General features: G+C 47.4%; 1 protein-coding gene across 10 annotated transcripts in view; it reads right to left on the bottom strand.

Annotated features, from left to right (window-relative positions):
- The window catches only part of COL6A3 (collagen type VI alpha 3 chain), a 162762-nt gene that overhangs the window by 55520 nt on the left and 93750 nt on the right, over positions 1-13492 (bottom strand). For all 10 annotated transcript variants that reach the window (XM_083154546.1, XM_083154545.1, XM_083154544.1 and 7 more), the window contains 4 exons: positions 10593-11186; positions 6256-6870; positions 5432-6031; positions 4225-4830 (listed from right to left, as the gene is read on the bottom strand). In XM_083154546.1, coding sequence (XP_083010672.1) covers positions 4225-4830; positions 5432-6031; positions 6256-6870; positions 10593-11186 — 2415 coding nt within the window. The remainder of the gene's footprint in view (positions 1-4224; positions 4831-5431; positions 6032-6255; positions 6871-10592; positions 11187-13492) is intronic.

Below are 13492 nucleotides of genomic sequence, written 5' to 3'. Positions count from 1 at the left end.
AGATCACCCTTATCACCAGAAGTGCGGGGCACACCCCCAGAGTAATGGGAAAGAGGGCATGCCATTAGCCCCCCCTCATTAGGTCATGCCCTTTTTTGGGTGCGTACCGAAGACACATGGCCCAGTGTCCCTATTTTGAACTACCATGTGTTGTGAGGTAGGTAGGGAGAAATACTAAATCCTCCATACATAACGGAGGTAATGAGACGATGGGCACTATCATATTAACCAATCATTTATTATTACGGTAAAACCAGATTTGAATGGATCAAAGCCTGGAGCTGGTCTAGGTGTTAAAGAGCTGAGGTATTGAATGCTCGAGATTTGCTTAACTAGAGTCATGCCCCGCACACACTGGGCAATATTATGAGCCATACGGATCACTTAGGACCTTATGAGCGATATCATTCATTATATCGCTCAGCGTGTTCATCTCCAACAATGAATGACGCTCGCTCCTGCGGGTTGTTAAAGACCCCTTCCGCCATCTGTGCATGTACAGACGAGGAAGAGGACCATTAACGAGGACCATGCAGCATAGACCCAGCGCCCCCCAACGTTGCTCTCCCCCACCAGCATTGGCAATTATGTAAGTACTTGCCAATACCGGCACCTCGCCAGGTTCCCATGGACGTCGATATTGGTGGTAGCCGGGATTGGCTAGTGTGTACGCACATTCACGACTAGATCCATATACAACATGTCACCTTGACAAACCTATGCTATGATGAAAAAGGGGTAAACACATATCAGGATTATGTTTGCCACAGGCGGCAGAATCTTGGATCGGCAAAGAAGGGGTACGTTACTCTCCTCAGTCTTGTAAAACCATCTGTCTTTGGAAGCACCAGGGCAGGGAATGCTATACTGATGAATGCACTACCTGTAGCAAACATACGATACACTACGTGTATCCACCAACCATGTTCGGGTTTGTCAGCACAACAAGTGACGACATGGGTGGGGGAGCGGGGTCATTGCTGCATTCCACAGCATGGCTCTTGCTAGCAATATCCTTTGTCGTCCTGTATGTACAGATGGTGGACATCGCTAGCGCACATTAATGATACAGGGCGGGATGCACTAAAGCAGGCATGTCCAAACTGCACCCTTCCAGCTGTTGGGAAACTACATATCCCAGCATGCCTTGCCAAGCATGCCTTGCAAGTATTAGCATTCCCTAACAGCAAAACTGTGGCAGGGCATGATGGGACTGACGATACCCATAGAAGCCTATGGGCTTCTTACCGCGACCCACCACTGCACTGCGCATACCCCCGCCGCCCCGCATAGACCACAACCGACCACCCCTTAACCGTGACCTCCTTCTCCTACCTGCACTGTACATCCCCTGCGGGTGCAGAGAAGAGGAGGCGGAGCCCATCCTGCAGCAGCAGCCGGGTAGGAGGAGTGAGGAGCCGCTGGGGACCCGCTCACCCTCCGCTGGCTGCTTCGCAAAGGGAAGCTCTTACCGCAAGGGCTGCCCTTTGTGATACTAATCGCATATGTTAGATAATATGCAATTAGTATTGCTGCGGTAGCCGGCGGAGGGGGGTGAAGTGGGGTGGTGGATGTTACTGCATCCCGCCCACAGTGCGTACACACTAGGAGGTAGGCACAAAAATATCTTTAACATTGGTCATTATTGTTAACTACAGTATATCATCTAGTGTGTACACCCCTTTAGAGCTTGCCCACAGTGCTAATATAAATTAGTGCTTTTGTCAAACTCTATGGACTATATATACTGGCCTACATACAGTATATGTCTATACTAGGTGATTCATCGCGCCCTACGGGCGCTCTTCACACCGTTGTGAGGGGCTGCACCCTTTGAATTTGTGGTTTGAATTTTGTCAAATGAGCACTGGAGGCTGGGCGGAGTGCCATGCTAGGGGTGTGTGGGCATGAGGGGTACTACACTTGCAGCGCTGGAGAAGAAGAGGGTTGGGGACCCTAAGCAGCTGCTGCCAGTGGGGTGTACAGTAGCAGAGCTGGAAGAGAGGAGTGTGTAGGAGAGTGTGCGGCTGCTTCCAGTGTGGGGGGGGGAACGACCAGCGTGGAAGCTTAGGAGTACAAGAAGGATGTCCCAAGGCAGTGGCTCCTCCCACTGGGTGGAGTTTCAGCAAATGGGCACTGGAGGCTGGATAGTGCGCCATGCTAGCGGTGTGTGGGCATGAGGGGGCCTACACTTGCGGCGCTGAAGGAGAAGAGGGTGGGGACCCTCAGCGGCTGCTGCCAGTGGGGTGTACGGTAGCAGCGCAGGAAGAGAGGAGTGTGTCTGGCAGAGTGTGCGGCTCCTCCCAGTGGGGGAACGACCAGTGTGCAGGGCCGGTGCAAGGCACCGGAGCGCCCCAGGCGAGTCAGGGTGGGGGCGCCCCGGTGCCGGGGGGGGGGGCGTGGTGGTGGTACCTCTGTAAAAAACTTGCGGCGCTGGCGTCCCTGCAGTGCTGGAGCGGGCAGGGGTGTCCGTGCCGCGGGGGTACCTGCGGCGCTGTCATTGTGTATAAAGCTGGCGGCGGCTGGCGGGGTCCCTGCAGTGAATAGAAAATAACTAGCGCTTCCCGCCGCGCGCATAGCGCTATTTTCTATTCACTGCAGGGACCCCGCCGGCCGCCGCCAGCTTTATACACAATGATAGAACTGCAGGTACCCCCGCGGCACGGACACCCCTGCCTGCTCCAGCACTGCAGGGACGCTGGCGCCGCAAGTTTTTTTACACAGTTCGCTAACCCTCCATGCTGGGGGTGAGGGGCGAACTGCCGCCCTCCAGGTGCCGGCGCCCTAGGCAAATGCCTAGAGCTGCCTAGTGGTGGCGCCGGCCCTGCCAGTGTGGCAGTTTAGGAGTACAGGAGGAAGGTTTCCAGGCAGCGTCTCCTCCTACTGAGCTTAGTTAAAATCCAAGGATCCCGCTGATCCCGGGATTGGCCACCCTACACACAATGCCCCCAGTAGTGGCAATGACATATTACTTCAAAAGTGACACTTACTCTATGCCTGAAGTACTGCTCAACGTACAGTCCAGCCAGGCATCTGCAGCTGTTGCTGAAGCTGCTGTGATGGGGAAGGTAGCCACTGCTCCGATCTAAATGAGTCTGGCGGTCCATTAGCCATGCTACGACAGTGGCAGATGCAGCAGCAGCATCCTGGCAGTCCCTGCAGACTGTGTTGGCACTGGCTTACCAAGCTGCTGCAGGTTCTGCTTGACTATTGCCACACCACAGGCAGCAGCAGCTTTGTGATGACAAGCAGGGCTGCCGTTAGAAATTGTGGGGCCCGGGACTGCCAAAATCTGCCCCCCCTCCCCCCCTTCCCTACCCCCTACTCCCTAATCAGCTCCTGACTGTTCTGCTGCCGCTGCAATGCTCCTCGTTTGTCATGCCTGGCATGACATCATTACGTCATGCCGCATGGTGGGGGCTTCCTGTGCCGAGTCCCGGCAGCCAGCTTGTTCCTGGAGGATGTGACTGCGCAGCCGCAGGCCGCAATGAACTCGGAGCCGGCGGGCGGGCTCAAAGAAAGTGAAGGGGTGGGGGTGACCGGTCCGTGGCCGTGCTGCCCAGGCCCTAACCTCTGTCAGAGCGGCGGGGCCCAGAACTCATACCCCCAGACACCCCCTGTCGTGGCCCTGGGGGTATGTCATGTGGCTAGATTGTGGGAGGAAAGGAAAGGATTGGGCGGTGAGCTGCATAAAGGTCTGCTGTCTGCACCCAACAGCCAGACATAGTACCAGCCCCTCCCCTACTCACGGGCCGCTGAGCCTTGCCCCCTCATGAAGTTACATTAAGCCACGCCCCCTCATGGAGCCTTGCTGATCTCTATTCAGCTGGACACTGAGTGCTACTGAGCAGCAGCCGGTCCCTGCTCAGCCAGGGAGGTAGGCAGAAGATCCTTCCCGGCTGCCAGGCAGGTGCAGCACTGGCCTTAGTGCTGCTGCTGCATAAATGTGGTGCCCTGATCCAGTGTCACTCTGTGAGTGTGTGTATAACTCCGCCCAGACTCCGCCCAACGTTATACACACACATACAGATTGACAGTTCTGGGCTTTATATAAGTGATATCTTTACCAACCTATATTGCCTGTAGTCCATGTAAAATAACAATGTAATTATCTACCAGAAAAAAACATGTCAGTCTGACTCACAGAGCGGACTCATGTAAGAATTTTAACTCCAATATGAGCAACAAAGTTGTAAGATTTTATGATAAGACAAGACTACTTACTTCCATCTGGTTGACCCTCTGATGGTCCCTGAGGTGGTTCAACAGGGCCTTCAAAAGACCGTAATAATATATCTTCGATATTAGGAAGGTCCTTAAATTCACTAATAGTGAAGACAAAACGTGGGTCTGACACAATAGTTGTTATTTCGACATTGTCAGCGCTACCGGCTGCCACAGCAAGAGATTTGATCCCGGAGGTTCCAAGTACCCTGACTGCACCACTAATATCATCCGCCGATTTCCCACCGGTTAGAAGTACTAAATGTTGGGGAACTCCTTCTTCAATTCTGCTTCCAGCAGATTTCACAAAATGATTCTTTGCCACAAAATCCAACGCTTTGCCAATGTTTAATGGCGCACCTCCCCGATGTCGCAGACGACGAATATTCTGGACCAAGGCAGGCTTGTTCATGTTGGCTCTTAGAAAGAACTCTGTGGAAGGATCACTGGCAAATTGGACCAGACCCACCCTAACTTTAGTTGCTCCAATTTGGAAGTTCTGAACAATCTTCAAGATAAAATCCCGAATGTTGGCTAGGCCATCAGGACCGGTTCTTGTGGAACCGTCGATCAGGAAGACGATATCCTTTGCTTCTGGGTCAGTTCCTGAGAAGAAGAGGGCAAAGCTATGTAAGAACAGCCCAGATAAGTGGTGATACTTTGGAAGATTAATTTCACAGCTGATAGTCTTAAATTTTAGACGTTTTTGTGGAGCAGTAATTTAATTCCAAATATTTAAAGGACAACATACTGAATTTTAGGTGATGTAAGACTAGAGAACAAATATGTGACACGTTGAAGACCAAATTCAGGACTAGACTTGCAGTTCAATAAATATATTGCAATGATACAATCCACTACATAATTCTAGGCACTTGGCACTTAAGCATATTATAAAACCACACCCTAAATGAAATAAAAATATGGTTTATGGCCAAACAAGGAGGTGTGAGACACTACAGAAATGCCAAGTGAACCAAATTCAGTAAAATAATCCAAACACACCATAAAGCTTTTCTTGGACAATGCATTAATAAGTCTATAGTACTTTTATGAAACAGTTAGCTGTTGCGGAACTTTTGCATAAAATCTTGTTCCTTTTACTACTTAAAACATATTGCTAGTATGTTATGACTTGCTGTGTATTGGGCATTATATTTTGACAACATTTTGTTTAGGACATTTTTCAAAAATTTGGGTTCCTTACCTGAAGGGAGTCCTGGTTGTCTTACAACAAGCTCGGTTATCCTTTCATGGTTCAAGTTGGTTACCGAAGAGATCAGTCTTTGCTCCAGTGATGGTAGTTCCTGAAAACTGGACACACGATATATAAAATCCTGTCCGAAAGTTATTTTACTGGCTTCCTCTGTATCAATGTTCTTTCCTATTAAGAAAGGAACCACTGCAGACTCTTTAACCTGCCTTGCTCCTTCTTCTACGTCATCAGATGAAGGACCGGAAGACGTCACAATAAGGAACTGTGGGACTTGTTCCTCTATCCGGCTTCCAGATGGTCGTGTGAATATATTCTTAGATACATACTCTAAGGCATTTCCAGTGTTTACTGATGATCCACCCTTTGGAGTCATCCTTCTCACTGCATTTTTAACCTCGTCTTTGGTTGACAGTGCATTTAGCAGGAATTCAACCTTGGGATCTTCACTGTATTGAACTACAGACACACGCGTGCTGTCTGGACTGACATCCATGGTATCCACAATCCGTCCAATTAGCTCTTTGACATTTCTAAATTCAGAAGTAGCATCCCTTGATCCATCTACAAGGAACACCACATCCCTCTTTGCTCCTACAAAGGTAAATAGTACAGTAATACATTTATTGATGATAATGCTCATTAGAATTTTATTCTAGTAGTTTGTGCAGGACTATGACATACAGTATAGTGCAGAAGAAGTAACATTATGTTTTAGGTATGGTAGTTAGTTATGGTCATTGTGGCATTAATATTCTACATTTGTTTAATAAGATTTTGGCCTACTCATTATTCCTGAGTCAAGTCTCTTTACCTACCTTGGTAAGTCACTGATGGGAGCGACCGTCTCAAAATTTCTATGTCACCCATATTAAGCTCAGTCACTCTGGTTGTGATGGTCTGGTAAACATTTCCCAATTGGCTAACATCAGACACAGCAATGGAAAAGTCTGGGATGAAGGAGATGGTCTGCAACTCAGTTATGTCAGCATTACGAACTCCAATGGCAAATGGAACTACTCCAGCACTCTTGAGTCCTGCGGCTGGTCTCCTGATGTCATCTCTGGATCTGCCAGTAGTCAACAAAATCAAGAATTGGGGCACTCCTTCATCCGACCGACTTCCTGCGGAGCTGGTGAAGACAGTTGATGTGACATAGTCCAAAGCAGCCCCTGTGTTCAGTTGGGATCCTCCAATAGGTGTCAGTCGTTGAACAGCACCTAGGACCGCTGACCGATCTGGGTGAGTGTTAAGAAGGAAATTGGGTCTTGTGGAATCACTGTACTGGACAACGCTAATCCGTACCCTATCCCGATCCACATCAAGGTTCTCGACCATCCTCTGAATGAAGGAACGAAGAGATGGAAAGCTGGATCTACCGCCATCAGATCCATCAATCAAAAACACAATATCCTTCCTTCTGTTTACATCATCTAAAGGATAACAAGAATGAAATAAGACAGCTCCATGATGTGGCAATATGTACAATGTTTATCATATGATGTAATAGATGATAAAAACGCATTTCTGTTTATACTATACTTTTCAATGATATGATATACGTCAATGAACTATTTATTTGAAATAAGTGGTACTGACTATTCAATTTGGGGGTTGGGGGGATCTGGGCCAGAAAGGACACTATTTGCATTAGAATTCTGCTGGGGAATCTATGCTATTTTCTTCTCAAACACCAAACAAACACATCCTGTTTCAACCTAATTTCTCAAGGGGTTGGGGCTCTGGTCTGCATATTTCCACCATAGCACCTGTCCAATATTTAAATTATTTGAAGAGACAAAGAAAAACATGAAAGCTCCGCACTGCGGGAACAATTTTTTAGGGTACTAAGGGAAATCTTTGAGTGCATGGAGCAAACTGCATATGAAATGGAAATGCCAGTTCGAGCACCTACCGTACTGTGAATAAAATGCTAATACACATACAGTGCCGTCAAGAGTAGAGGTGGGTACTGGGGGTGTGGCCAAATCATATGCCCTGCTTCCGAATGTATTTACATTTTTCAAAACTACTGTGTGCAGCCCCTATGGCTATGGGGCAGATACCCCACCTATAACAGTTAGAGAGATAGGACTTCTACTGCTCAGCAGTTATAGCTTCCCTGGACCCTCTGTAGACCAGCTGCACTCTTCCTGCCCGGGCCCCAGACTGTCCGAGCCTAGGTGAGTAGTATGCACTTGACGTCTTTTTCAACGCCCCTTTACGCATACATTCTGAACTCTATGCATGCAATCACAACGCCCTATCTGTTCTCACAAGCAGCCATCATTATCATTGGCATTTACACCTGAACTATGCTGGGCGCAGACACAAATTGGGTCCTGAACAGCTTGGAACACTGGTGACATGCCCACTCCACAACCTGGCACACCCGCTGCTATAGCCTTGCTGACACCCCTTGCCACCTATAAGTTTGCAGCAATTAAATTAATTTGCCTTAATATAAATCAGTTACCATGGAAATACATTGGGGTTATACTACCCCAATGGACAACTAATTGTTCTAGTGTTAAATAATCCAAAAACAGTTCGACAATTTTGTAACATACAGTATGAAAGCTTTTAAATTATCCTGATTTTTTTTTCCGGTACTTGTTTCCTAGCACGGCCACAATCGCGGGCATCGTGTACCTTAAAGTTAAGGTACACGATGCCCGCGATGGACCCGATTTCCTTTGAAATCAGGTCCATTTTGCCGGCAAAGGCAAAATCGGGGGCATCATGTCGGTCGCGTGCATTAACATGGCGACCGACGCGATGCCCGCGATTTTGCCATAGGCTTCAATGTTAAAATATTTTTAACATTGAAATCGGGAGCATCGCGTCGGTCTTGTGCCATTATAATGGCACAAGATGAGATGGACTTGATTAAGTCCATTTTACATAGGAAACAATGTGAAATGGGCCAATATGACCCATTTCACATTGTATATGGCCCCGTCATGGGTTACGCAACCCCATTGTGAGCGTCACCCCACGATTGACGCCAACCCGAAGCGTGGCAAGCGCAGCGAGCCCGCGTGGGGCGGCGGTGCGCGTCCTCCGACCTTTTCATACCCCTACTATCCACGTCGGCGTGGATTTGAAGTTATACGCGCGTCCCCTCGCAGGGCTCGCTGCGCTCGCCACGCTTCGGGCTCGGTGGCTCGCTGGATAGTAGGGGTATGAAAAGGTCGGAGGATGCGCACCGCCGCCGCTCGCCACGCTTCGGGTTGGCGTCAATCGTGGGGTGGCGTTGAGGGGGTAAAATTGGGGGTCTGGGAAATACTTTACATTGAATCCAATGTAAAATAGGGTCCCAGGGGCCCTATTCACATTTGATTCAATGTAAAAATCGGGTCGATCGCGCCGGTCGCATCGCATGCGATTTGGTCGCATGCGATGCGACCGATGCAATTTTTCCGACACGATCACCCCGATGCAAATCGGTGTGGCCGTGCTAGGAAACAAGTACCTTTTTTTCTTCTTCCAAGACCTATAAAAACAATGGAATGTGAGTAAGGAGTTTTCTTTTTGGAAGGTTCCTTGAAACTCATAGTTCTTAGCGAAATATAACTGTGTCTCTATGGAGCTCAATGCAACCCAAAGGAAGTCCAGCTGACAACGAATTCCAAGTTAGAGAACCGCAGCTGCTGATGTGGGCTTGGTAAGGCTTGGAACAGTCTTTAAAATGTTCCCTGGATGCATGAAAGAGCCCAAAAGCTCAGAAGGCTCCTATACTGTAGCTCACTTATGCGTGCAAAGAGAACATTACTTTTTCCACCAAAACCAATGAGCCACATGTGTGTCTGACATACAGAACTGTTTTTAGAGCTTCATTTCACTTTATGAGTGAATCCAATGATAGGATGCCGTTTTGCAACTCAACAAATCCAAGTTGCGCTACAGTGGAAGGGATGTATAAGTCGTGTTCACTTTCAGCATACTATGTATTCTTGGTGGCTATAATAACGATTTTCTGTCTACACATGATAAAAAATGAATTACCTCGGCAATTTACACTGGGGAAAGAGAGAGGTATCATGCCGGGCACAGACTTCCTGTGTTTTGGTACTAATTCATCATTGTTCTTTGGTTTTGGCAAAAAAACACCCTGAAGTGTTTTGGTTCTGAATCAGTTGATAAAGACTAAAACCCTTGATAAAATCTGTAAAAAATAGCTAAAAACATATACTTTTTCAACCTAAAACCTGAAATTAGGAGATAAATTGGGACTGGATTTCTTCTGGAGATCCAGACCACATTTTGGTCTGTTTCGGATCGACCAAGTTTGGGTGGACGAAGCTTTCTGGAGAACCTAATTGCCCATCTCTTCTCGAGTACCATCCCTTTCATTGTCATGTCATGAACTCCGTCCTGGCCCACTGGTGCTCTTAGGGCCTGATTCAGACCTGTTCACTAGGCTGCGTGTAATCGCAGCCTAGCGAACAGGTAAATGCTGCCCGCAGCACGGCTGAGCGCCCATCTCCCCCAGAACGAATCCCCTCGGTAGCATGCGAGGGGATGTGTATGCTAACCATCAAATACATTTTTGCCGTTCGGTAATAAAAGTCAGTCTAGATGGACTTTTATTATGCCCGCAGATCACCCGCAGATTAAGTGTTTGGGGGGGGGGGGGACCATCCCGAGCAGGCATTGCCACACCTGTGTCTGCAGTGGAATGCCCAGCTACTGCCTCCTATACGCCCCTCCTCGAGCAAACGGCCTGCCCGAAGCCGTTCACTCCTGGGGTTTGCGAACATCGGGGATGGGGACGAATTCGGCCCATAACTAATGGTTCTGAATCAGCTCCTTAGGGCTAAAGCTACTAAAGAATTTTTTTTTTTTAAGTGACAGGTGTTGCCCATAGCAACCAATCAGATTCTAGATTGTATGCTTTAGAAAGTGATAGATAAATGAAAAGTAGAATCTGATTGGTTGCTATCGGGATTTCCTCATAGATTTAGCATATACATCAAATTGTAGCTGTAAGAAAAGTAGCTGCCTAATTTAGGCCATCATTATCAATTGAACTCAAATTTAGGTCAATATCTTCATGTATTAAGTAGTTTAATAGCATTATGAAGAAATCTGTATTCTGTAACCTAAAGTATGTACTTTTCCTCTTTGGAATACAAAGATAGCCAATACTTACATGTGTCTGTCGGCCCCTCGATTGAGACTGAGACTGAGACGGTTTTAATGAGATTAACAAACTGGTTTTGGATATTTGCCAGATCTCCCAGTGATTCCGAGGACAGAATAAACTGCGGTGCCAGAACAATCTTCTCCAGTTCCTCAGACTCGGCCCTCTGTGCCTTCACTGCAAATGTCACAATGCGAGCCCTCTTTAACTTATCGGCTGCTTGGTCAACACTGTCCGCAGATTTCCCTGCCGCGAGCAACACAAGGTATTGCGGAACCCCTTCTCGGATCCTACTTCCGGACTCCGGTGTGAAGAGTGTGTCATGAGCATAGTCCAGAGCAACTCCCAGATTGAACTCTCTGCTGGGCCTGAATCGCATCTTGCGCACAGCGCCGACTACCTCGGCCTTGGTGCGAAATGAGTCAAACTTGAACTCCACCTTGACATTGTCTCCCACTAAGCCCACAGAGACTCGGGTCTCGTCTGGGCCGACGTTGAGTCCCTCTATGACACTTGCCACAAAGTCACGCACAACGGGAAATCTTCCAGCAATGTTGGCGGTACCGTCAACCAGGAATAGGATATCCTTTTTGCTCTCTGTTACTGCAGGAAAACATAAAAAAATATTTCAACAATTACAGGTAACGTGTAAGAAAGAACGGCCTACTGAAGAATCCCCTTGGTTCAACCATTACATGGCCTGATTCAGAGGTTACTGCTCACTGCAAGCAAGGCCGATGTTCATGTAGATCAGCAATTATTTGCTACTGCCCATGTGCAAAATATTTTGAAACCGCTATGGTACATGCTTTACCCCGAGAGTACCCAAAAATGAGCTGTTGCATATGAAACCTGACCAGGAATGGTGAGTCTTTCCTTGTAGGTGGCCTGAAGTAAACAAAAAAAGAATAATTGAGTGGGCGTGTTATGGGTGTGTCATGGGTGTGTCCACAACTGCCTCTGCCATAGATGCCGGGAATGGTGGTGTATCCAGAACTTCCACTTGTCTTACAGCTTTCAGAAAGTGGCGCCTCAGTGAAACTACCATCTGCACGTTATTGTTGACACAGCTTCGGCAACCGGCAACACAGTGGATGCAGCGGCGTCTACCTCTGAATCAGGCTCATAGTACAGGAGAGTGTTAGAGTACAGGACCTTGCCCGTGCTGCACCCCTTCAGTGGAACGCACTCCCTCGCTCCATTAGACTCTCCCCGTCCTTGCAAAGCTTCATATGGGCACTGAAAACTCACCTATTCATCAAAGCATACCCTTCTACTGCATAAACCAGCTGGTTCTCCGACCCCTTGCCTGTTTACATCCTGCTATCTAACCACCACCCACTCGCTTGCACCTCTTGTAATCTGTCTGTCTCCCCTTCCTACTAGATTGTAAGCTCCTCTGAGCAGGGCCCTCTTCCCTCCTGTTGTCAAAGCCCTCTTCTCTTCACATTTCACTCACAGCTCTCCTAACACTCAGTGACCATCTTTGTCCGCATACTCATCACCATCATTGGCCTCAAGCCTCTAGTTGTATGTTGATTGAGTCCTCACTACTTATATCCAAGCTGTAATGTGTATTGAACTGTGGCGCTCTTTATTTGTACTGTATTTTTGTTATTTATTCAATGTTATGCCAAGCTTTGTCTCCCTGTATTGTTCCTTTGTACGGCGCTGCGAAACACTTGTGGCGCCTTATAAATAAAATTATACTAATAATAATAATAGTATTTAGATAAGATGATATAATGAACATAAGTCGCAGAGTTTTTAATTAGAAACTGTTGACCCTGTCAATTTCTATGGTGAGGTATGTGATTATAACCCACAGGTGGATTTTCTGCAAGGCAACCTAGGTGCCTGCCTAGGGCCCAGCAGGTCCCAAGGGGCTCCATAAAGATTTCCCAGGCATCCAAAACATTCCCAGAGGAAACTAGAGATGGCAGGGGGATCCGTGCAGTGCGGGGGTACCTGTGGTGCTGTCTACAAGACGCGGTCAGAGGGATCACTGCGGCGCTGTGTATTAAGCTGGCGGGTTCCCAGCAGTGACTTGGAAATAACTAGCGCTATCCGCCGGGCCCGGCGGATAGCGCTAGTTGTTTCCAAGTCACTGCGGGGACCCCGCCATATTAATACACAGCACCACAGGGACCCCTCTGACCGACTTGCAGACAGCGCTGCAGGTACCCCTCAGACCCCCGCACCCCCAGTCAGTTTAAATGTGACACAGGTATAAGCCTACTTCCAAAAGACCTAGGGGTAAATTTACTAAGTTCTATTTCAGATGGGATGTTGCTATGGGCAACTAATCAGAATTTACACCTTATTTATTTAGCACCAACTGGAAGATAATACATAGAATCTTATTGATGCCCCATAGCAACATCCTATCTTAAATAGAACATCCATTTTAGTAAATTTCCTCCATCTTCAAAAGAACTCCCATCTTAGTTTATTTACCACCAGAGCCGATGTTCACGCAGCTGAGATTTTACCGGTACACTCACCAAGGTATTCTATAGAAGCTGGCTGCAATCAGACGTGAAAATATAATGCTATGGATTGTTTGAAGAGGGCCCAAAACCAGTATCTTGCCTAGGACCTCATGAAGTATAAAACCGCCTCTGCTAGAACCTACATTGTTCCACTGTATCCATATATCAGCACACACTGTAAAGCCATAATTACATTATAACCAATATTGCCTAAATACAATACTTTGCTTTACACTGTACAATTTTTTTAACCAATTTCATTGAAAGACATTTTCCTTGAACCCAGTATTGAAAGATGTTGATGACGGACGAAAGACGAAAGATCTAGCTACAGTTTATAGGCTCTTTTTGAAAGATATCCAAATTGAGCTGCATGCACAGTTGACGAACAATCTTGATGAACAACTGGCGGGTATA

This window comes from Crinia signifera, chromosome 7 (genome assembly GCF_055691185.1).
Source record: "Crinia signifera chromosome 7, ASM5569118v1, whole genome shotgun sequence".
Classification (NCBI taxonomy): domain Eukaryota; kingdom Metazoa; phylum Chordata; class Amphibia; order Anura; family Myobatrachidae; genus Crinia; species Crinia signifera.
Note: the sequence above shows the minus strand (reverse complement) of the source record. Positions and strands in the feature narration are given on the sequence as shown.